Source organism: Gobius niger (genome assembly GCF_951799975.1).
Source record: "Gobius niger genome assembly, chromosome: 3".
Lineage (NCBI taxonomy): Eukaryota > Metazoa > Chordata > Actinopteri > Gobiiformes > Gobiidae > Gobius > Gobius niger.
This window is the reverse complement of record NC_136854.1, coordinates 27,631,820-27,655,278: the sequence shown is the minus strand read 5'-3', so window position 1 is coordinate 27,655,278 and position 23,459 is coordinate 27,631,820. Positions and strand designations below refer to the sequence as shown.

General features: G+C 39.3%; 5 protein-coding genes across 5 annotated transcripts; 3 read left to right on the top strand and 2 right to left on the bottom strand.

The window, feature by feature from the left end:
- The first annotated feature begins 3,682 nt into the window (after nt 1-3,682).
- On the top strand, nt 3,683-9,007 carry gprc5bb (G protein-coupled receptor, class C, group 5, member Bb). The gene is made up of 4 exons (XM_079552971.1): nt 3,683-4,286; nt 4,720-5,800; nt 7,538-7,653; nt 7,729-9,007. The coding sequence occupies exons 2-4, from the start codon at nt 4,720-4,722 to the stop codon at nt 7,771-7,773; spliced, it is 1,242 nt and encodes a 413-aa protein (XP_079409097.1). The 5' UTR covers nt 3,683-4,286; the 3' UTR covers nt 7,774-9,007.
- An 853-nt stretch (nt 9,008-9,860) lies between these two features.
- knop1 (lysine-rich nucleolar protein 1) lies at nt 9,861-12,325 on the top strand. Its single transcript, XM_079553161.1, has 7 exons — nt 9,861-9,957; nt 10,164-10,238; nt 10,379-10,453; nt 10,532-11,617; nt 11,694-11,765; nt 11,834-11,902; nt 12,018-12,325. The coding sequence occupies exons 4-7, from the start codon at nt 10,565-10,567 to the stop codon at nt 12,318-12,320; spliced, it is 1,497 nt and encodes a 498-aa protein (XP_079409287.1). The 5' UTR covers nt 9,861-9,957; nt 10,164-10,238; nt 10,379-10,453; nt 10,532-10,564; the 3' UTR covers nt 12,321-12,325.
- A 146-nt stretch (nt 12,326-12,471) lies between these two features.
- exosc1 (exosome component 1) lies at nt 12,472-15,133 on the bottom strand. Its single transcript, XM_079553125.1, has 8 exons — nt 15,080-15,133; nt 14,179-14,294; nt 13,920-13,994; nt 13,730-13,818; nt 13,582-13,615; nt 13,462-13,512; nt 13,279-13,363; nt 12,472-13,146 (listed from the first exon to the last, which is right to left on the bottom strand). The coding sequence occupies exons 1-8, from the start codon at nt 15,105-15,107 to the stop codon at nt 13,040-13,042; spliced, it is 585 nt and encodes a 194-aa protein (XP_079409251.1). The 5' UTR covers nt 15,108-15,133; the 3' UTR covers nt 12,472-13,039.
- A 238-nt stretch (nt 15,134-15,371) lies between these two features.
- pgam1b (phosphoglycerate mutase 1b) lies at nt 15,372-17,413 on the bottom strand. Its single transcript, XM_079553592.1, has 5 exons — nt 17,075-17,413; nt 16,438-16,712; nt 16,177-16,357; nt 15,779-16,052; nt 15,372-15,526 (listed from the first exon to the last, which is right to left on the bottom strand). The coding sequence occupies exons 1-4, from the start codon at nt 17,211-17,213 to the stop codon at nt 15,883-15,885; spliced, it is 765 nt and encodes a 254-aa protein (XP_079409718.1). The 5' UTR covers nt 17,214-17,413; the 3' UTR covers nt 15,372-15,526; nt 15,779-15,882.
- A 1,118-nt stretch (nt 17,414-18,531) lies between these two features.
- pi4k2a (phosphatidylinositol 4-kinase type 2 alpha) lies at nt 18,532-22,922 on the top strand. Its single transcript, XM_079553083.1, has 9 exons — nt 18,532-19,027; nt 20,160-20,360; nt 20,437-20,568; nt 20,643-20,796; nt 20,943-21,004; nt 21,090-21,189; nt 21,460-21,593; nt 21,690-21,749; nt 21,856-22,922. Exons 1-9 carry the CDS (start codon nt 18,692-18,694, stop codon nt 22,015-22,017), a joined length of 1,341 nt encoding a protein of 446 aa, XP_079409209.1. The 5' UTR covers nt 18,532-18,691; the 3' UTR covers nt 22,018-22,922.
- Nucleotides 22,923-23,459: the final 537 nt, after the last annotated feature.

Below are 23,459 nucleotides of genomic sequence, written 5' to 3'. Positions count from 1 at the left end.
CCTGGGCCATCTGTGGAGGAATGGCTGTCTTCTTGTGAGTATCATTTCACTGGTGCGCCATGTTCCGTCCTGTTCCTTCTGTTAATACAAGTGCCATTTTACTTTAGTTATTTGTTGGTTCCATTAGAGTGTACGCATACAACAAACTGTTTCCAGTTTACTCCCTAACATTGTCCCAGCAATCTCAGATCATCCCTTAAGGCAAGGCTAATTGATCTCTTCACAAATGGGTGCGCTTAAAATGAATTAAGGAATGGTAAAAATCAATCACAATATACAGACAACTAACCTAATTAATAATCACATTTCACTCAAGCCTAAAACATCCTACCGTCTTCACACATTCGTTTAATTGTAGGACGGCACTTCAATGGAAAAGATACATCCACTCAAATATCTGTTCCATTCTCTCACCTCTTAGTACTTACTTATTCCAATTTTATGATAAGATCCGTTCTTAACAATGGAGCTTTTGTGCTTTGAAACAAACACCTCAGATCTTTAACTGATTGAATGATTGATTTAGGATGAGGAATCTTTCAGTTTCATAGTATAATGGAGAATGAAAGCAACCAAAGAATGGGAATTTCATGGATTAATTGTGGTTTGTAAAGGCATTGTTGTTTATTTTGATTTTGTGCAACTTGTTCCCACAGGCTCTGGCCCTGCTGTTTAATCCCGTTCTGTGTGAACGCATGCAAAGACGTGGAGCACTCCTGCCCGTCATGCCAAAATGTTCTTCATCTTTACAAGCGCATATGAGACTAAACAAATACGAGCACATGAATCAAGCCCCCGTCTGTAAACACAGGGATAAGCGTTCTTAAACTTATGCAAACTAATGCACTGATATATGTGTAAAATAAGAAACTTGTCAAATATAGTGTGTAGATATTTTCATGTTGATGTTTTTGGCTATTTTATTGTGAGTTATCAAAGCTTTTGATTTTTTGGTAACTGAAAAGGCTGAGTAATGCTGGACTTTGAGGTTGTGATGCAAATTTGTTAATATTGTCACTTAAAAATAAATACATTATTCCAGTGAGCAGCTGTGGTTTAGATCAAATATAGAAAAGAAGTCATAGCTCCATCTGCTGGACAAATGGTCAACATAGAGTCAATCCCACGTCACACTTTCTTTTTCAAGAATAAAAACATTTTTATTCTGATCACTATCATTAAAGACTGCACATAATTATGTCTGTAATGTTTATTACAATGGAAAATATATTACTGGCGGCGTTTTGTCGTGACGGATAAAGGAAATTACTATGCACACAGCAATCATCTGAAAGGGCAACTAATGTCACTGTGGGAGAGAGTGAAATGAATCGTCATTGTTATTCAAGCAATATTTAAATAGCACATTTTGTTCTACCATAAACACATTTTTCTGCTTTTTGACGATAAGCTACATTAACCTTTTTTATCACACAGACTAGACTATTTTTAAAAATATATATATTCTATGTTTTGCTTTCTTTCTTCTGTAAAAATGTTTTAAATACGTTTCTGCTCAAATAAATAAATACATGAAATGAATGAATAAATATGTTTTGTATTCGTTTTTTAAGCTTTTATTTGCCATAATTTAGTGAAGATTTTGGTCTAAAATGTCCAATATATAAATACACTTCTGGCAATACATATGAAAAACATTTTTTTTTTTTTTTCCAATTTAAAAATATTCATTTTTATTTTATTTTATGTTTTATATCAAATTCAGAGTAGGCTAATGCTACAGAGCAGTTTTTTAACCTGTGAATGTCTGAATACTGATTAGTACCAGGATGGGACATTGGGATGTGGTAGGAGGGTCTGATGAAGCAAAATGTCACTTAGTCTTATGGTGTGAATGAGTGGGCCACTTGTATCTTTTCAAAATAAATCTTACTTTATTGTCTACCGAGTATAACCAGGTATCGCAAAAAAATGTCTCTTTTGAGCACTGTCAGATCTAAACCAGTTCTATTTTTATATATTTTCTTTGACCCTTACTTAACCAGATAAAATGTTTGAGAACTATACCACTGTAACAAAACAAAAAACAAAAAACAAAAATTCCCTCATTCAAAAGAGGATGGAAAACATTTACGAAACTGCCTCTAAAATAAATGAACAGCACTACACAAATGAAACCCCACTTTCCCTTCACATGTATTACCTGTCAAGAGAAGAAGAAAACGTGGGATGGATTTGGGATTAGTGATGGTCCATACTTAACAAGACCCTGCTGGAGTTACCTTTGGATTAAAAAGATTAGGAGTGCTGACCCAAGTGAGTCAGCTCTTCTCTGTCACCAACTTCCGTTGCCTCCTCTCAATGACAAAGCAACTCATCCTTTATCCAGCTCATCCCTAACAACAGCTGACGATTAGTTCAACAAAACAAGAGACAAATGCAACAGCCTACAAAAAGTGTGCAGCTCAGTTAAAGGCATAAATGTTGCCAATGTATTGTAGCTGGGCCTAATGGCAGAGCTAGAGGGAGGCCTGGGCTGACTATCCCCAGGTGGAACCCCACCCTGGATGCTGAAAACTTATATCTCATTGTTATTTGTTATTTAGTGTTTTAATGATGCAAAAAAAATAAAATAAACAACAACAAAGTTGATTTGCTATAATTGCATGTTGGTTTGTCTAGATATGGATATTAATTCAACTCTTTACAGCAGTAGTTCTCAATGTTTTTCTCTGTGAATATTTCACAAGTAAATACATCGGCGACCTCAACAGACCTGTTCCTCCGACCTGACAAAAACTACTGTACAGCAAGGTAAACTAAAGTAATTTACAATAATTTTAATGGTTATGATAATAATAATAATGCATTAGTTGCTTCACAATTTCATGCATTATTCATTCACTCCACACTCGGTGATGGAAAGCTACTATTGTAGCCACAGCTGCCCTGGCAACCAACCACTCGCTCACACATTATATTCACCCAGGCTTCCCATCCACGGTCTCCCATCCAAGTACCGACCAGGCCCTTCCTGCTGAGCTTCCAAGATCTGACGGGATCGGGCAGTGCAAAGGTGGCATGGCCTTTGCATGGTTTTGATAAAATATCTGATTGCAATTAGATTCAGCTGACTGTGCACATTTGAAACACATCTATGGGCATTACCATGAGAGAGAAGACTGAAATATGAACTGTTAAACTAATACAAGACCCCGCAGAGAGTGGAAACAAGAAATGTTTTTTGCAAAGAATATTGTGCTACCTAAAAAGTAGCCTTTGCGGATTGCTAATTGCAACCATTCAATTTGAAAATAAAGGTATATACAAAATGTATACTGAAGCTAAGGAGAAAATGAATTGAATACCGAACGATAGGTCACTATAGTTATTGTAGTGACAGGTCTACAATCATTATCTTATCTTTACTTTATTCAAGTGTTTTCAGTCTCATACCCATGACACCAGCACTATGCCCCCCAGCTGACCCCTTAAGCTTACTGGTTCCTGTCAGTGTCAATCTCTCACTTCTTACTGATCCTTGCCGTGTCAATTAGCTTGGAAAGTGCCTTGTTTCATGGGCTCACATACAGCCATCCGCACGGGAGATTACTTCGAATGGACACTCGGCTGAATCATGTCTTTGTTGCTATTATGTAATGCTTGTCCACGTGGCCTGTGCAGTTACCTGCGTCTACAGTAGATTGCAGTAAATCCTGTCATTTCTCCTGCAGTTGCTCTGGGTAGCCTGTAAGAAACATGCATAGAAGATGAGAGGAAGTAATGGGAGCAGTATGACAGCAGGTTATATCACACATGTGAAGTGAGTAATGCTGGACTGGCTGTGAATTGAAATGCTTGTATTGCCAACATCTCTTGTGTGACATACATTAGGTACACCCTCCCTTTGCCAGTGTGTGGGTGAGAGGGTGAGGAGCATCTCCGCTGACTCCTCCGCACAATCGCCGTTAAGCAGGGAGAAAGAGAGCGCACCACAGAGACATGTAGAAAAAGAGAGACAGAGCACAAAGAAGAGGACAGACGGAACCGCGGAAAGAGGCTGGGGATATATTTGACTTTGTGGGTGTGCGCTGTGTCAAGGCATGCATCATAATTGTGGATTTGTCCCACCGGACAAGTCATAGAAACAGCAGGACGCCAGTGGCAGAGCAAAGTGCGGTGCCTTTTGTACTTGTAATCACTGGGCACGCTGAGTTAAGAGAGAGGAGAGGCATTGTTTTTCTCAAACAAGATGGAAACGCTCTCAGCTGCGCAGTGTAAAGGATCCAACTAACCAGGATTCAAAACAATCAACAGTGTCCAAGGTGAGTACAGTCTGTTTTGAGTCGCATAGCTTTGTGTGCAAATCTATAATTCCTTTAAAATTGCCCCCCCCCCAAAAAAAAAAATCCACCACATTTTAGATCCAGGATGTAATTTTGTTTTTAAATGCTGTGAATGAGTGCTGCGCAGTGATTAGACTTTCGGATACTGAAATGACTCCTGAAAGGCCAGTATTAGCTGTAGTCGTCCCACGCTGTTTCCCGTTGCCATGGAAACCAGTGCCCAGTGCTAAATGCAGTTCTCATCTGTGACACCAATGTGAGTGTTTCTGATGCGTCTCAGTGAGACGTTTGCTGAATAATTGAGCCATTACAGTAATGATTCTTGTGTAAGAGCAGCTGTTAAATAACAGAATGTACCAGGGCTGTCTGTGCTTTAACACTCACAGGTTTTCACTTTCTTTCTATTTCTAAGATGGCCGTTGGCTCCATCATCATCTGCCTGCTTGCTCTGCTGAGCTATTCTTCAGCTCAACCCTCGCCTCCTCCTCCCCGGGGGTGCAGTGTGGATGTGGATGCTCCCTACAGAGTGCTATGTGACCTGGAGTCCGTGTGGGGTGTGGTGTTGGAGGCGGTGGCCTGCAGCGGGGGCATCACCTCTCTGGTCGTCTCAGTGTTCATGTTGGTAAAACTGCGCTCCATATCGGACCCAGCTCGCCGCTCGGGACTGGGGCCTCTGCTCCTGCTCTTGACTACCCTCCTGGGGCTGTTCACCATCTCACTGGCATTTCTGGTGGGGAAGAACCAGTGGCTGTGTGTGGTACGCAGGGCCTTCTGGGGACCCCTGTTCGCCCTATGCTTCTCCAGTCTGGTGGTGCAGGGCGTGAGGCTGCGGAGGCTGGTGGCTGGCAGGACGAGCCCCTCAGGCAGCACCCTGGCTGCCCTGGGCCTGGCTCTTGCCCTGGTTCAAGGCATTATTTCTGCGGAGTGGGTCCTGCTGACTGTGATCAGAGAGGGACATCCGGCTTGTGAATACCCACCTTTGGACTTCGCACTGATCTGCAGCTACACGCTGGGCTTGCTCCTCATAGCCATGGGCCTATCACTGGGGGTGGTCCTGTGTGGAGGGGAGCTGGGGGCAGATGGAGGAGGCAGTGATGATGACAGAGAGTCTGAAAGTGAGAAACGGAGGTGGAAGTGTAACGCAGTGTGGCTGTTCCTGTCCTGCCTGACGTCAGCGCTGCTCTGGGTGGCCTGGCTGGGCTTCTACCTGTACGGCAGTCAGCTCAAGGCAAAGGCCAAAGCAGAACGATCAGGGAAAGCAGAGAGCAAAGACATGCGGGTGTTGGACGAACCTGCTCTGGCAGTGGCTCTTGTGATACAAGGCTGGATTTTACTGCTATTCCATGCCATCCCAGAGGTGCACCTCAGCCTCCGGACACCACAGGAGTCCAACACACAGGACTACTATGAGACCAGTAAGACCAATCCCTCATCCCACTTTGAAGAAACGTCACACTCTCATCGGCCCTTTGCGGTGGAGGAGCAGAGCGAAAGTAGGTTTCTGTGTTTGTTTGAAAAGATTTTAAAACACATTTCTATAGAGTTTACGATTCAATGTTATAAATTCAATGTTACAAAAGAAATCCGCAATTTTCCCGGCGTAAGGCCACGATGTCCATAGATTAACATGAGCCAAAACAAGATAAAAAAAAGTAGATTCAAGAGCCGTGGAATAACCAAGACACTACTGGAAAATACATCTGATACACTGTCCAAATGATTGTATGTGAACGGTGACTGAAGTATTTACATTTTCACTGGTTTGTCATTATTGAATTCGCCAGAAACCCCCAAAAATCTTAGCGTTTTTTGATGACACAATCCCGACCTCTATAGGAGGTGCCATATCATAAATGTATTGTACTGCTTCAGTATGTTATGCCTGTTGCTTAGCAACTCTTTGCAACAGACCTCGAATGTTAAAATCTGACACACCTCCCAGCATTGATGATTTCATCTTTATCTAATGCTTTGTGGTGCAACTTAGTGTTTGCAAGACGTTGATACTTAACAGCCAAAACATAAAGTTGTCATCTGGACTATAATAATAATAATAATAATAATAATAATAATAATAATAATAATAATAATAATAATAATAATAATAATAATAATAATAATTATTATTATTATTATTATTATTATTATTAATAATATTATTATTATTATTATTATTATTATTATAATCATCATCATCATTATCACATTTTCTTTAGCCAGTGACAAATAAATCAAGCAAATTGTATGGCCATTAAAACTACCACATGATCATCTTACATTTAAATTGAGTTGTGTTCTGTGGTGTGATGCAGAGCTCGCAGTTCTCAAAACATATTAAAACCAAATATACAGTATGAATATATAAAACCATAAATGAATGTATCCTTACCAATGCAATCACAATCAAACCCGCATTCTGTTTTCATATAGACTCCACCATCCATTTTTAGCACCTGAATCTTCTGCAGAGATGTGCTGCATGAGTCATTTCACTTGGATGGCTCTTGGTACAGACGGAGGAATAAGCCCAAAGCATCTAGGTTAAACACAAAGGAACAGGCTGTGATGAGGAATTATTAATGCAACATTTCACAAAGCAGCTAATGTGGCTACAGTGGTACTTGCTGTGACAGAAAAAAAAAGGTAACAAAGAGGCGTATTATGTAATCAAGGCCCTTTAGTGTGCAGGGACAGTGAGGCCAGAGCGGTGAGACTGAGAGGCAGTGCAATCATTAGTGCTGTAATGTAGAGGGAATTTATGACTAAGATGTTAATAGAGCTGTTGAATTAATTACATACTTGAAATGAATTTATAGCTTTAGTAAGTCACCATTCACGTTGGACATTTACACGGTACGTACTGTATGTACAGCATAAATAGTTTTTCTTTTTAATATACTGACGATTTAGTCCAATTCATAACTCGCAACTTAATTTAGACTCAGTTGTCATTACTGAATCAGATCACTATTACTTGATAATGTGAGGCTTTCTTTGAAAAAAGTCCAATACAATGCTAAAGTCTATTGACTACTTTATTTGCAAATGTAACCAACATCTTCACACTCTCACACTGGTCAACATCGCACAGTGCTCCTATTGTTCTTAAAGATCACTGACATTCATAGGACTCTTTTTGATCATTTCACCCCTCAAACTGCCTTCACTAGGCAGTTTACAACATGCAATCTAGCTGCAAATGTGAAACATTATCATGTTTGTTTCTTTAGCTCTTCGCAGTGGAACGTACCACAGCAGCAGTCATGGAAGTGTGCGACCTGGCATTGCCTTCAGAGGTCATGTGTACCAACCCACTGAGATGGCTCTGGTAATGAATGGTGGCACAGTAAGTATGGCCAAAAACAGTAAGCTTTGATCTGTTTGGCACCGAGCTTATGAGCTACTGTAATATTTCTTTCAGATGCCAACCGCTCCAGTTAACTACACAGGACGAAGATTATGGTGAATGACCAGACAGACATTGTGTGTTGCCAAGAATAAGAAACTCTGCACAGAGGACATGACAACAATCCAAGGTTTACGACTCATTGGAAGTAACATGGTTTGGAGCATTGTGCATATGAGAACTTTACTTACTTTATTGTTAAATCTGAGAGGAATCTGGAAATTGGTTCTCCATACCTATGTAACACATGGAGTCAGTATTTTTCTAGTATAAAAGCTGACCATGGAGGTGTCATTATGAGAGTAGTTTATAATACGGTGGTCTTCAGGGTGTTCATGCAGCTGCAGGGGTAAAATGATAAACTAGTATTTGAATGTAGTGATAAAAAGCCATTCTGCCTGATCAGCTCCAAGTTCATTACGGTACACTTTTTTGACTTCATTAGCTGTAAGAAGTTACAAATTTTGACACTCCTAAATTTGTTTAAAAACAACATCAAAGCCTATAGCCTTTGTTTATCTGAAACTATGATCCAGTTCTGTACCATTGATGCTATGAAATATTTATCTTACCGGTTTAGTTGTTTAATTGCTAAAAGCCATCTATTAGTGCACTGTAAACCAAACAGTGTGGATGTTGCACCTTATACTTACCTTGTGAGTGCTTTTTATGAAACAGTCACCTGCATGTCATGGGTGATGCATTTAGTACATTTTTATTTTCAAGATTTCGTTGTATTTGTTATATATGTATGGATATAACATGTAATTATTTTAAATGTTTACAAAGCTTGTTAATGGCTAGTGCCTACAATTTACTATTGCAACTTGACATTAGTCATAATGCTCTGATTTACAGAATCCACTGACTGATTTATGATGTTAACATTCACCATTTTAAGACATCTTTGTCATTTATATTGTTTGTAAATGCGTTTGTTATTGCACCAGAAAAACAAATTTCATTGTAGTGCTCAATGCACACTTTTGTTCTTTAACGTTATGAGAGCATTTTGTATGTGAAAATGTATCATCAAAGTATGAATTTTAAAAACATACTATATTTCTCTTGTTACTGTTATATGGCAGCTTTACATGAGTTTTAGTGTGTTTTGCACAGCGTAATTAATAACTAGAATAGACATTTGCTGTTTTTGGTCCTAAACTGCCTTTTGATCCGGTGGTATAAGCACACACTGTCATTGTTGTAAAGTTGCTGGCAATATTTTAAGAAAACAAATCAGTCAAGTTTACATATGTGTTTTGCTGTGTGCAGTGCAAACTATTTAATAAAAATTATAAGCAGATGCATTTATTTTTTGAGCATATGTGTTGATCAGTGTAATGGAAATGTACTTAAATAGATGTTTGTTTTATAAAATGACTTTGGGACAGCATTCTGACTGACAATCTGGTTCATTAGGTAAGCCTAATAGAGCTTATGTGTGATGTTCTTTGATTTGTCCTTTAATATGAGGTTCCATTTCTATTTAGATTTTAATAAAAATAGAATCTGCATAGGGGAAATTCAGTGCTACAGTGGAGATGCTGCTGAGTCACAACACATTGTAGTGTCCAAATATTTTAATGTGAACAATAACAAGCAAATCCCATGATGCTTAGCGACAGACATCACGATCCTGAAGAATATAGCCAGAACAGGTCGGCTTTGAACTTCAAAACTGACAAATGGGAGTTGAGAGCATTCCGTAAATTGACTTAAAGTGCATATGACACATTGGGCAGAATTTGTGGTGAAACTTCACTTTTGGACACTGACAGGAAGTGGCAGGGACAACAACAGTTGCCATGTCAATGAGAAATGAGTGCGTCAAACTTCTACTGAACTTTACCTTCATCTATGTCACTTCCAGTCAGCATCTTAAAAATTCAAATAAAAAATACTTTTCTGCCCCAACATTTCTTCATTAAAATTGCTGCTTCCCTGAAATAAAATGATGAACTTGGAACTGAGTTATCCTTCAAAATAAGTCATATTTTCAAAAGCATGGAAGAGATGGAAGAAACAAAATGATTGGCAATTTGGAATGACTTACCTCTGTTAATTATTTGTTTCGGTTACTTGATGGTGAAATATTTTTTACTAAAATATCAGTTGTGGATTTTAACAACCCCACGTTGCTATGGCGCTCAACGACGCCCGGAAGTACCGGCTTACTTCCGGGTCAAGTATAAAATCGCTCAACACGTGAATTACTGATGTATTACCTTCAAAATCGTCAAAGTAAGCTCCCTTTACTCTTATATTGTATTTAACATGTATATATTTGGATCTTATATGAGTGGTAGTGTACTTTTCTTGCTTGTGTTGGTAGTGTGTTCGTAGTGTTCGCTTTAAGCTTTTAACAATGTAACAGCTAGCTAGCTAACTAGCATAAACACGCTCTACTGCATTCACTAATGAATATTATATGCCATTTTATGCTTCAGACGGATTCAGATGAGGACGTGATCTTTGTTCGTGAAAGGCCTGGCAAAAAAGTTCCAGAAATCCCTTTTGATTGGGTAAAGTTTGTGCTAATTGATTTATCACAATGAATGAGGGGGATTACTAGAGCTAACGACCTTTGCATTACATATAATTTGGAAGTACACATTTAGTTATGTTTTACGCTATTTTTGTGTCTCGTCTGATTTTTTTCTAGGGAAAGTTACAGGTTCTACAGAGGGAAATTGATGATGAGTCACTGCCATACCAGACACCTACATCTGACAGCATTGTGGGTCACAGTCCCATTACGAAATAAAACATTTACCCTCTTAGTATTTTGTTAACTATATTTTGTTGTTTTCTCTAGGGAAGTCTGAGATCTTTTCATGCAAAGGGATTGATGGAAAACATGAAAATGACCATCAACGAAGAGACTAAAACAGACTTTGTGAAGAAGGTTAAAAAACAAAAGAAAGACAAAATCCCAGTGATTAAGATGGAGAGTAAAATCAAGACTGAGATAATGTTAGGTGAAATGTCTAAAAAAGAAATGAAAAAGAAAAGAAGAATTGTCTCGACCACTGCTGAAACGGACGATGCAGATCCAGAGGCTGAAGAAGTCTACAAAAAGAAAAAGAAGCTCGTCGACAATATAAGACAAACTGAAACTGCAGATCTTTTACTTGTAGAAGAGACAGTGAAAGAAAAAAAGAAAAGAAAATCCAAAAGCAAGTCTATGCAAACTGAGTCTAATGTAGAAATAGTGAAAATAGAGAAAGTAGAAAATAATGTTATGGACAATTTACAAGAAGAGAAAAGTAAATCAAAGAAGGCCAAGAAAGCAAAAGAGATTGTAGTTACGGAAATACAAACAATTAAGAAAGATAAAAAGAAGAAAACTAAGCAGCTTGCTGAGGAGGACTTTTCTATTATTGAAAGTGGGACAAAAAAGAAAAAAAAATCCAAACCAGCTGAACAAGAAATACAAATTAAGTGTTGTGAGAGTGATCAGATTAAAAATGTCAAGGTAAAAAAGAAAGAGAAGAAAGACAAATCTAGAGCTGAAGAAAATGAAGAAAAAACACATAAAATGAAAGATAATTTTTCAAAGAATGCAAAAGAGGAAACGAAGGAGAAAGACTTCATCCAATTAAAGAAGAAAAAAAAAAAAAAGTCCGAAAGAGAAATAGAGACGGTTGTGGATAGTAAAAAATGTAAGAAAGCACAAGATATTGTTGATGTAACGGATAAGCCTGTGCCGAAGAAGAAGAAGAAAAAGACTCAAGAAGAAAATGTCAAAGAAACTTTACTATTGCTTGACTCTGAATCTGACGCCATGAGCGAAGACAAACAAAAGAAACGCCCCAAAAAGGGGGGCGACAAAATTGACACCGAGACTGATGGACCAAAAAAGAAGAAAAATAAAATTAAAAAAGAACAACTTGACCCTGAGGTACATAACATCTTGTAGTTAAAAAAAGGTTGGAATTTTAAAAGCAATATTTATGTTTGCTATGCACTTTTTCCAGGAGCCATCACAAGTGGAGGTGATGTTTCTTTCAGAAAAGACTGGGAATACTGATGAAGTAAACATCAACACGGTAAAAACAAATGTGTTTTCCAAGGACAATTAGATTAAATCAGTCATCTTCACTATGGTGTCTAATAGGCGAGAAGACAGGCCTTGCAGATGGAGATTGACCAGGCATCTCAGCCTCAAAAAACAGCAAAACCTTTGGTGAGTAATTTTCCTTTTTTCAATAAAACAAAAGTATCACTGTGTCTCAGAATAAAATATTGTTAGTTTATAAGATGACAAGTGCCTTCAAAGTGACTTTGTGTGCGTTTCACAGGGTTTGGGACAGTGGGGCACGGCGGAGTTTGGAAGCTCTGAACAGCAGCAGAAGTTTCTCCGTTTAATGGGTGGCTTCAAAAAAGGGTTTCAGCCTGCATCTTCAAGTGGTGGCGGTGGAAACATGGCTCTGGGACGAGAAGCACAGCAGCAGCTTCAACAAGGACTTCTGGGGCAGTTTGAGCACGCCCAATCACGGCGCATGGACTCTAGTAACAGAGGTGCTGGACTTGGTTTTACGGCTTCATCTAAAAAGTTTTCTATCGATGCAAATGTGACTCGTTCCATCCGCTTTGATGACTGAAAAAATGTTTTGTCGTGAAAGTTGTAAATTGAATGAATATATTATTTGTAAATATGTTTTTCATTGTAAAGAAAAGAAAAAAAAAAGTAAATTCCACCATTATTGCCATGGCTTGATAGTCATTTTATTTCAAATAGCACTCTTTGAAGTTAAAGAAAATGCACAGATATAAGACAGAAGGTTTTTGCCTCTTACAATGAAATTATCGTGACTATCGTACAAAACTTCAATAATCCGGGCTCATCTGACATCATCATGGTAGATATATAGTCACGGATCGGGCAACCTCAAAAGTAGTAAAGACTGCTAGCAGCACTTCAGTTTCAAAGTGCGTGCAGACACACTGTAGAAAAACTGCAAAGAAAGAGTTCTCGAACAGTTAAATCATACTTAGTACTACACTAATCATGTTCAGTAGCACCAAAGTAATGTATATTGCCAGCATTTGATGTTGAGGGAATTTCCTATGTAGCTACATCATTTCTTACTGTGATGAGGTTTTAGTTTGTTTTCACCTCCATAAAATGACAATACATTGGGAAAGAAAAACTTAAGGAAACACTTGAAAGTGTGAAACCACAAGTAGCCAACAATATACTGTACAACCCCTTTCCACGGAAGTCATCAGGAACGAATGGTGAGCTATGATGCCGCCAAGGGAAAGGGAATGAGGAGCGGAAGCTCAGAAGCTGTGTGTTCCTTGTGCACTTTAAAGTCTTTTACGCCTCCAGATACTCGGGCTGCACACGGGCCACTTTTCGAAACTCCTTGGCATGCGTTTGAGGGCACTGCATCTCACACCAGCTGATGGGGATCATCTGGGAACCTGAAAGGAAAACTTTTAATAGTATTGTAACATGCTGCATGTTTAAATATCTTATGAGTATTATCAAATCCAAAATAAGGTTTAACAAATATAGGTTTGAGGAAATTATATGAGAGATATTATATAATTTACCTGCTTCACTGTGAGCCACCACTACTCCAAGTTCATTCTCAGCAGTGGTCAATAAGTAGTTGGACTGCACATCACCCAGAGAAATCTTCAGTCACGTGTTAAGGTTAATTCATTTAGACCAATTCAGACAAAAACAAAACAATAATTCAATAGTTTTTTTTTTAAATCTGATGTATAGGATACCACTTTGGCCAGGACAATATCACCAGGTCTGAAGCTTTTGTAAGTTTCAACCTGAGATCAAAAAAGAAAAATGTCAGACAAAATGAACCCAATAGTCTCAAAATGGAGCTTTACACTCACCTTATCTTTTTCAGTTGCACGAACATCTTCTTTCCTGTTTGGTAGTAACAGGAAAAGTATATTATATATTAAAAAGTAATAACATGTTACACAGCTTGTGTTGAGTCAAATATTCTTATTAAAGGTTTTAATGGAGGAATAATTTTACCTGATTGTTCCTCTAAAGCGGTCCTTTAGTGGTGTGGAGCCAACATAGAGAATGTGGACTTTTGCAAACCGTGGATTTATACTGGTTACCTAAAAATGATGTAAGGGTAATGTTTTAGAAAACTGTACAAATACATGGGATAGACACATGAGCCAAAGTGTTCACTTAAAACAAATATTGCACAATGTACCTTACAGGTGACAATGGCTCCAACATCTGGCAATAGCTGAGTTTCCGTTTCCCTCACTACTGAGATCACTGGCAACTAAAATGATAGATACATTTACAAAAGGGACCAGTTCAAACACAACCTGAAAACCAGTTTGAAAACATAATAAAAAAACATGTCATATATTTCATCTGACAGGACGCACAATCATTACGCAACAACATTACTTGGCAAGCCTGACAGCTTAAGACATGCTTTCAACGCCTGACACACCCCTCACCTCCTCTCCCTCGTTTTTCTTGAGCACATAACCTGCAAGTGAGGAGTAAATGTATCCATGCCGCAGATAGACTCCCGTGCCAGGAATACAGTCTTCATTGCTGCATAGCCTGTCACCTGGAGAAAAACCGAAATGAGATCCTACATGTAAGAACAGTCCTGAGAATGAAAGTATTTACAAACCACAACATGGGAACAGAAATTGATTTGTTCATCTTCATCCAGTATAAAGGAATGCATTGATCACATTGCAATCAATTTACAATTTGATTCATATAATTTCAAAAACGGTGTTTGTGAAATTTATCCAGGAGCAACTTAGCAACGTATTAACACGCTTAGTAATAACTATAACTTTGGATCAACAACGCTGGGCATACAGGTTATTGACGATACATGAGAGAGAAAAACTCGTTTACATGCATGTTTATTGCTAAGAAGGTCCGTTTGAGCGAACCACTACGGCTGTTTTAACTCCTTAAAAACAACTCTGACATTTGTAGCTTGGGTGAGCACGAGTCAAAATAGTGAAGGAATGCTGCCGTCCTGCCCCAGGCAATGGGCAGGGCACTGATAGTAGAAAGTAAAAACTGGAAAGCGTGGACACAATCTCTGCCTTGATATAAATATTGTTTTATAAACTTTTAACACGATATTGTATACGTTATTATGAAATCACTAAAAACAAATAACAATTTAGAACAACTCTATTGCTTTTTGCTTGAAGGCATGCTGATCACATGCTGGCAGATGGAAATGATTAACATTACTAGTATGCTGGTTATTTAACAATATCCACATACACCATACAATAAAAAACATATTTATAAGTTATACTGCTAGTTTGTATAGTAAAGCGACAACGTTTAAGGGGCTTTTAGTGAGAAAACTACGGGACTTACCTGGAACACACAGCTTCATGGGCGACATGTTTTCGAGAAGAGCTGAACGTCGGGCGATTGGTTGTGACGTCAGACAAACGTGAGCTTTGATTGGACGCTCAAAAAACAAGGCGGAAGTAAATAAGAAGTGGGCGCATATGAGGCCTGGCAGTCATGATTGTTAAGGGCAAAACAAAACTGTAATAGCTAAAGGTGAGGTAGGTAATATGTGGAGGTAGTTGGTTGTGTGTTGTTTGTAAAATGACACAAAACCAAAAGTCAAAATGTTCGCACACAGTAGAGATTTATTATCTTACACACATCTTCTTAACTCAGCAGATTAAAAGACAAAGTAGCAGTGCATCATATCCTCAACACTTTCCAAAGGGAAGGAGTGAAATATACATTTATTGTAGACTTGTGCTTTTGTGTACAAGCAGGGGAGGCTATAGATAAAGAGCACATAGCCTATATCAGGGGTCACCAACCGTATTTCAGCACACAGAGCATTAAGTTGTTCGAGGGCTACCAGTTAAAAACAAATCCTAAAGACTTAAACATACACTGTTCACTTATGGGATATTGACCCCATATTATATTAAAATAGCTTTATTTTAAACTCATACCAAGTCACAAGAACCGAAATAACTAATTTTAAGAATTAGATTCAAGAAAATGGCCCCCTGGGTGCCCGCGGGCACCACGTTGGTGACCCCTGGCCTATATGCTTCTATCATAAGTGCATTTCAGAGTCAGATGATTTCAAATGATACTGATCACGTTCCAAATGAAAATATATTGAACCCTTATTTGTAAAAGGATGTCTATTTTTTGGCTTTGCCCTGAGCAGCCACTGCCTCCATAGCCTTCCTTACAGTCTCCTCATCTCCCAAAAACTGCATGGGGCCAAGAGGTTTCAGATTTTTATCAAGTTCATACACAATAGGAATGCCAGTGGGCAGGTTAAGCTCCATGATGGCTTCTTCAGACATTCCTAAAAAGAAAAAAGAGCCCATAAAACAAACATACTGAATTATAATCAGGTGTTGCATGTTTTAAAATACATGCTGTATATGTATTTTTGTTTCAATATTCAGCGTATGGTTACGTGTACATACCCTCAAGATGTTTGACAATTCCTCGAAGACTATTGCCATGAGCAGCAATTAGCACCCTTTTCCCTTCTTTAATTTGTGGGACAATCTCTTCGTTCCAAAAAGGCAGTGCTCTAGCAATTGTGTCTTTAAGACTTTCACACGTTGGAAGCTGATCGTCCGTGAGGTCAGCATAACGTCGATCCTATAAAAGCAAATTAAGAGGTTATTACACCTAAAACATAAAAGGTTATTACACATACAACTCTTGTCCACGGGAACTACCTTGCTGATGTTCTGATAATAGTCATGAGCTTCATCCATGGGTGGAGGTGGGATGTCAAAAGAGCGTCTCCAGATCTTGACCTGAGCCTCTCCGTGTTTGGCTGCTGTTTCAGCCTTGTTCAGCCCAGTTAGACCACCGTAGTGGCGCTCATTGAGACGCCAGGTACGGTGAACAGGCAGCCACATCTGATCAACGCCATCCAGTACATGCCATAAAGTGCGGATGGCTCTCTTCAGAACTGAGGTGTAGCAAATGTCAAATTCATAACCAGCATCTGTGGTAAATAAAAGGCATGGTCATGAATGCTGGTTTATTCATTTCAAGCATTCCTGCATCAGAATATCACCAGGCTTGTTCAGCGTTGGTTTGATATAGTCTATACAGTTACATATTAGATTGTTACATTAAACTCAAACTGGAACATGTCTTTATACATTTTGTATGGCTATTATTGATATCTGTCAATGTTGTGCTACTGTTTGTATTTGCATTTGCTCCATGGATTGCCTAAGCTCGTTCTGTCATGATGCACAAGTTTGTCTATTGCTGTTGCATAAACTGTACCATGCAGCAGTTTAATCCAATGACTACCACTGTCCGATTAGATCCTGGGATTGTGCGATGCCGTGCTGATACCTTTTAGAGCCTGTCCTCCTCTCCTGGCTTCTTTTTCACCAGTCTCACTGAGATCCGCATCAAACCAACCACAGAAGCGGTTCTCCTGATTCCAGCAGCTCTCTCCGTGGCGGATCAGGACAAGTTTGTGCGCAGCCATCCTCTCCCCAATGCCCTCTACGCTGAATTTCCGGAAACTTTGGCCACGATCTTTGACTAGCACAGCCAAAGGCAAAAGACTGCCAAAACCACCTCGAAGCAAAAAAGCAATGTTGGCTTTAGCACCAAATCCTCGTATTTGTCTTGCGCGTATTGATGTTTGGAGGGCGATCTTGGACTCACTGACGGTGCACTGTCTCTCTCTCTCCACTGCGTTACAGCCAATCCAGGGTGAGCCAATCACACACCGGCTGTGAGCTGTGAGCAGGCTGTGAGCGCAGCCGAGGAGGCGGGATAGTAATAATAATAAAACTTGACTGACGTGCGACTTTCATTCACTAAAACCTGACAATTCTCAATTTCCTGACATACATACTACAATATAAAGCAGGGGTAGGCAAGTTTGCATGGCAGAGGGACGAATGTCTTCATTGTAAAAAGAACAAGGGCCGAACCTGTCAATTTTAGCCCAATGTAAAACACCATTTTCTCCAAATGCCAGCATTGTAGGTACAAGAGTAGAGCTAGGTACCGTTGAACGATGCCAGTCTGGTATCGGGGAAAAGAGTTTAGGTTTTACTGGTGTCTAAAGCAGGTACGGGAAGAAGAAAAAAACTGCATTAGCGTGTTGGTCCAGGAACTGACTTGGTTGTTTCAGCTCAAATAAAAATTATTTGTTTTTCCCATTTTTCCTATTTCTTACTAATATTTTCCCTATTTTCTCCCAAATGATTCCCCATTTCCCCACATTGCAAGTGTTGGGCAAGTTACTTAAAAAAAAACCTGTACTTTATTCTATATTAGTGATTGCAGCTTTAACAATGTAATATGTTTGTATTATACAGCTACTGTTTCAAAGATCTAGCTGAGTCACACTAGCTTCTGTTTTGAAATTTTGAAAGAATTGACTGTATTTCACACATTTTTTGAGTCCTCCAACGGGCATTTGATCTCTGATTTTTATAATAATGTCATCTTCAAAATCATTCAAAACATCCTGAGGGCCAGAGATTCTATGCTGGAGGGCCCGGATTTGGTCCTCGGGCCTCGCGTTGCCTACCCCTGACATAAAGCGTTAAAAGACAATCGATATAGAGAGTAGTACAGGTTTTGTTGACGTTTCGCCTCTTTTTCCAGAGTCAAAAATATTTCTCCAGCGTGTTGTTGATGGTTAATGGGTTTAATTGAAGGGGCTGTCACGTGGCTTCCGTACATTTGAGACGTGACCAATGATCTTTCGAGATAATTATATTTACAGACATTCTAAACGCTGATTGGTTAAAGGCTGAAAACTACACTCGTGAGGCCCCGCCTTTTCCCGGAAGCTGAGAGTCAGATGATTTTTCCTGTGCTGTTTCCTTGTTAGCTGCGCCTGGACCTATGGCCTGGACTAGCCAACAAAACAACAACCACCTTATTTACCTTCTGATAGTTTCATCATCTCCACTTCTCATCCACTTTTCTTGTCCAGTTTGAAACATGGACGAGACGAGCCCGCTTGTCTCTCCACTGCGCGACTCCGAGTTTAGCTACGGTCCCACGGAGCCCCCCAGCCCGCGGGGCGCTTTGGGAGGCACACCGGGCTCCGTGGTGCGCATCCCGGCTGGCAGTCCGGGGCGCAGTCGGGAAAGACAGCCATTGCTGGACCGAGACCGAGGGGCCTCGCCGCGGGACCCGCACCGTAACGAGTTCCCCGAAGATCCCGAGTTCAGGGAAATCATCCGAAAGGCCGAGAGAGCCATAGAGGAGGGCATCTACCCAGAGAGGATCTACCAGGGATCCAGTGGCAGTTACTTTGTCAAAGACTCGCAGGGGGTAAGAGAGGCTTTATCATGTGCGCATGCATCCAATTCAAACTGCTGGAAAAAGTTTAATAACATTGATTTTAAGGCACACTGCGTAACATTTTGGATTGTCCTGTTGCTGGTATAAAATATTCTCCTCATGACTGCTAGACACAGAAAACACAATTTTTGCTGTGGGGTAATAAGAATGGATTTTGATAGATATAATGGCTGCTTTTAGTCAGCATCTCCTTGGAGACGTTCTGCTCCCAGTAAAATGACAGGTTTTATTGAAAGAAAATATGACATATTTAGAAATAAGCCACTAACAGCAAACACACGTTTATTTGGTTGTTTTTAGGTATTTTTCAACAATAAAAATAGCTGTAATAAACTAAGTGCTTGCTTCTTATTCTATGTACTGGATGAAATGTCACTCCCTTTTGATGTGAACATCTAACCTTATTTGTAAACTGTGGAAAGGATATATATTCTTCATCTCAGTCCTATAGTTAAGTGTTGTCAGACCATATTGTAGCTCTCTGCTTGTTAGGTAGATGTAGCTCACAGGGTAAAGGTGATCTACACAAGCTGGTAGTTGTGTTAACCTAGTTTTTTTTTTTAATCTGATCTCTCTGTAAGTATGACTTATAAAGAGCAGTAAACTTTGATCTTTGAAGCTCATAGTACAACTACAGACCTACTTGTGTTAGTGTTCAATACAACCATAGAGAAGTGCAACATAAGGTTTGTTTCTATATGAATTGGGATCTAAAACTACCTGAACCACAGATTCCCTAATATTTGAATACATTTTACATGTAGTATTTTCAGTTTGAAAAGGGTTTGGAGTTTATAATGTAACCAGCCCCCACTTAGAAAGCTAGTCACCAATGTGCTTAGTAGTCACATGGTAGCTCTAGGAGGATATAATTCTCCTCAGTGAATGAGTTTTATGTTGTAATTGGTGTAATCTATATATGTGTCCTTGTTGAAGTTTTGCATGTGATGTGACGCACTCTGGAACAACACAAAGAGAATTGCTAAAATGACACATGGACTGCTCTAAAATATACAAAACATCCCATCTTAAAGAAGACGTTTCATGACGCTACGAATATTAAAGCAAAATTTTGTCTTTTTCTTTCTGGTTATTTTTACAGAAGACAATTGGGGTGTTTAAGCCAAAAAATGAAGAGCCCTATGGTCACTTAAACCCCAAATGGACCAAGTGGCTACAGAAGCTCTGCTGCCCCTGCTGCTTTGGCCGTGACTGTTTGGTTCTTAACCAGGGATACCTTTCAGAGGCTGGGGCCAGCTTGGTTGACCAAAAGTTAGAACTCAATATTGTTCCAAGGACCAAGGTACAACACCCTCAATCTACTCACCGGCTGCAAGTGTAAAGCAAAGTGTCCAAGACTAATGCTTCATCTCTCCTAGGTTGTATACTTGGCAAGTGAAACGTTCAACTACAGTGCCATTGATAGGGTCAAATCTCGGGGAAAGAAGCTTGCTTTGGAAAAGGTCCCCAAAGTGGGCCAACGCTTCCATAGGATTGGACTGCCTCCCAAGGTAACCAATTTTTATTAGATAATTTAAAACGGTGTGTAAATTATTAATGTTTTTGATCCTGTACCCATATCTAGGTCGGCTCTTTCCAGCTCTTTGTTGATGGGTACAAGGATGCAGATTTCTGGCTGCGTAGGTTTGAGGCAGAGCCATTGCCTGAGAATACCAACCGGCAGCTACAGCTGCAATTTGAGCGGCTTGTAGTCCTTGATTACATCATCAGAAACACAGGCAAGTGATGGCTCAGCACATCGCAGTGATGTAGTATGGAAACTCTATTCCAAACCTAATTAACACCTGTTTAGTGAGTGACAAACTCAAGGCATCAGTGCGTTTTCTCAATCATAAATCTGGTAATTTATGCTTTGCTATTCTAGACCGAGGGAATGACAACTGGCTGCTCAAATATGATTGCCCTATGGACTCTGCAGGGAACAGGGTAAACACAAACAAACATATACTGTAATGTATGATATTCAAATTGCAAACATTATTTTTCGCTTTTTTGATTTTCTCGGTTTCAGGACAGCGACTGGGTGGTGGTCAAGGATCCAATTATTAAGTTAGCAGCAATAGATAATGGACTTGCATTTCCTCTGAAACATCCAGATTCTTGGAGAGCATGTAAGTCTAATTCTGGCGTCCTTTGAGAGATTGAAGAAGATCAAATACACCATATAAAGAGCCAATCATATTCACCGTCCATTTGTTAGTTTCTGTTTTGGTTTGATGTTTTTTTCTGGTGATTCTGGTTTGTGCTATTCTAAATTATGTGATGATATCTTTGTCTGTGTATGGCTTTAGTTTGAGTCTTGTCACACGTCACACAATGTTTGCACAAATAAATGATTATATTAATATAATAATTATTTTAATCTACTTTTTAATCTACAGATCCTTTCTATTGGGCATGGCTTTCCCAAGCCAAAGTCCCATTTTCACAAGAAATCAAAGAGCTGGTTGTGCCCAAACTGTCAGACCCAAATTTTATCAAAGACCTGGAAGAGGATTTGTATGAACTGTTTAAGGTACGGGGCAATGTTTTGTAGGAAAGTTTTCCATATCAACAAGAATAGTAAAGCTGAAGTAAACTGCATTTGTTTTTGCAATTGTTTTCTTTACAGAAAGACCCTGGTTTTGACAGAGGTCAATTCCAGAAACAAGTCTCAGTGATGAGAGGACAGGTGAGTTCTCTTCGTGGTTTATCCTTGTAGGGCTGCGACCTTTGACCCGTTTGTTTTCACAAGAACTAGAATGTTTTTTTTTACCCCATGTTTGTGTTTTTCAAAGATTTTGAATCTATGCCAAGCCCTGAAGGAAGGTAAAACTCCTCTACAGCTTGTCCAGATGCCGCCAGTGATAGTAGAAACGGCCAGAGCACCTCAGCGAGCCATCAATGAATCCTACACGCAGAGTTTCCAAAGCAGAAGACCCTTCTTCACCTGGTGGTAGGACTGGACTACTGCAGCATGAAATGGACCCACTATAGAGACTTTGAATGAAGGATTTTTATTCATTAAGCAAATTCCATCCACTTCCTTCAAACAACGGATAGTAATACAAGGCCTGACCAGAATGAACAAAAAATCGTCATGGTTCACCTCTGAGTTTGCAGACGTTGCTGAAGTTAACAGTTGATTAAATAATGCTTCTGAGTCTGTATTTAAAGGTGCGACTTGAAGGCTTTTAATTTAGACCTGTGGGTGCACATATTTGTTTATGCACATGCATGTCAGCCGGAAGCCTTTAATGTTGTGTTTTGATGGTAGATATTGCATTCCACATTTTTGTTACACCTCTCTGCCTTTTAAACATTTACCTTCAAACTCTGGCGATATTTTAAAAGAAGGCCCAGGTTTGTGACGGCTAAAGTGCCAATACTGAAGTATTTTAGGTTTGGTTCGGTGCAGTCAGCAGGATTTGGGAAGTGTGCACAAACTAGTTTCACATGTGAGAAGCAAGACATTGGATTGTGTATGTTGAGAAATGAACAGGGCCGTATCAGTTCTCATATAATCTCACTTATGACACAGCTGCATCTTTGACTGGCATTGGTTGGATCTAGTGCACCAACACTGTCTGGTTTCTGTGTCAAGTTTCTTGGATGGATGCAAAACAAAATAACCTCCAGCTACTGAACAGACTTAAACTGTATTGTGAAAATGCACTGTACAATTTGTATGTAATATTTAAAGATTAGATTAATTAAAATACTATTAATATGGATACCAATGGTGCTTCTTGGTAAATAAATAGTTTTTGACACTATGCTTCAGTCTTTAGTGGAGGATTCGATGAAGGTAGTGCTCCGAGTCTCTCACACACTCATGCCTTGACACACCCAACCTCCAAGATGACTTATTCAAGAATGATGAATCACGTTTCACAGAGGTAATATCTTCTTCCATAACAGAATATTCAGAGAAGGTCTTTTTAATCCTGAAAAACACAGAGCATTGTCGTAGCATGAGTACAGTGAAGAAATGTAGAGAATATACTGAAAGACATTTGAAAGGCATTGATGCTCTGTTAAACTATGATGTGGTTGCATGTTTCCCATATTTGGTTGTTATAGAATAGCATTTTATAAATCATTTAACCCACCTATGCCCCCTTCAAAATACACAAGATTATTGATGCAGTATAAAACACACTGGCAGTGGCATGATTTTATTATTTGAATCTAATTTCTTGAAAGAGGAATGTCCAAAGTGAAGCGTGACTAAGAGTGAGTAACCACTGTCCTGTGAGGTCACGCTCAGTTTGTTAAGCACATGACAGTTTTCACACTATTTTGGGAGGGATACTATTTGCAGTTGTCCTCCTCTTTGAAGTGACAAAAGCTTTTAAGTTTTTATGCAGTTTCTTCAGTAAGAAGAAGAAGAAGAAGAAGA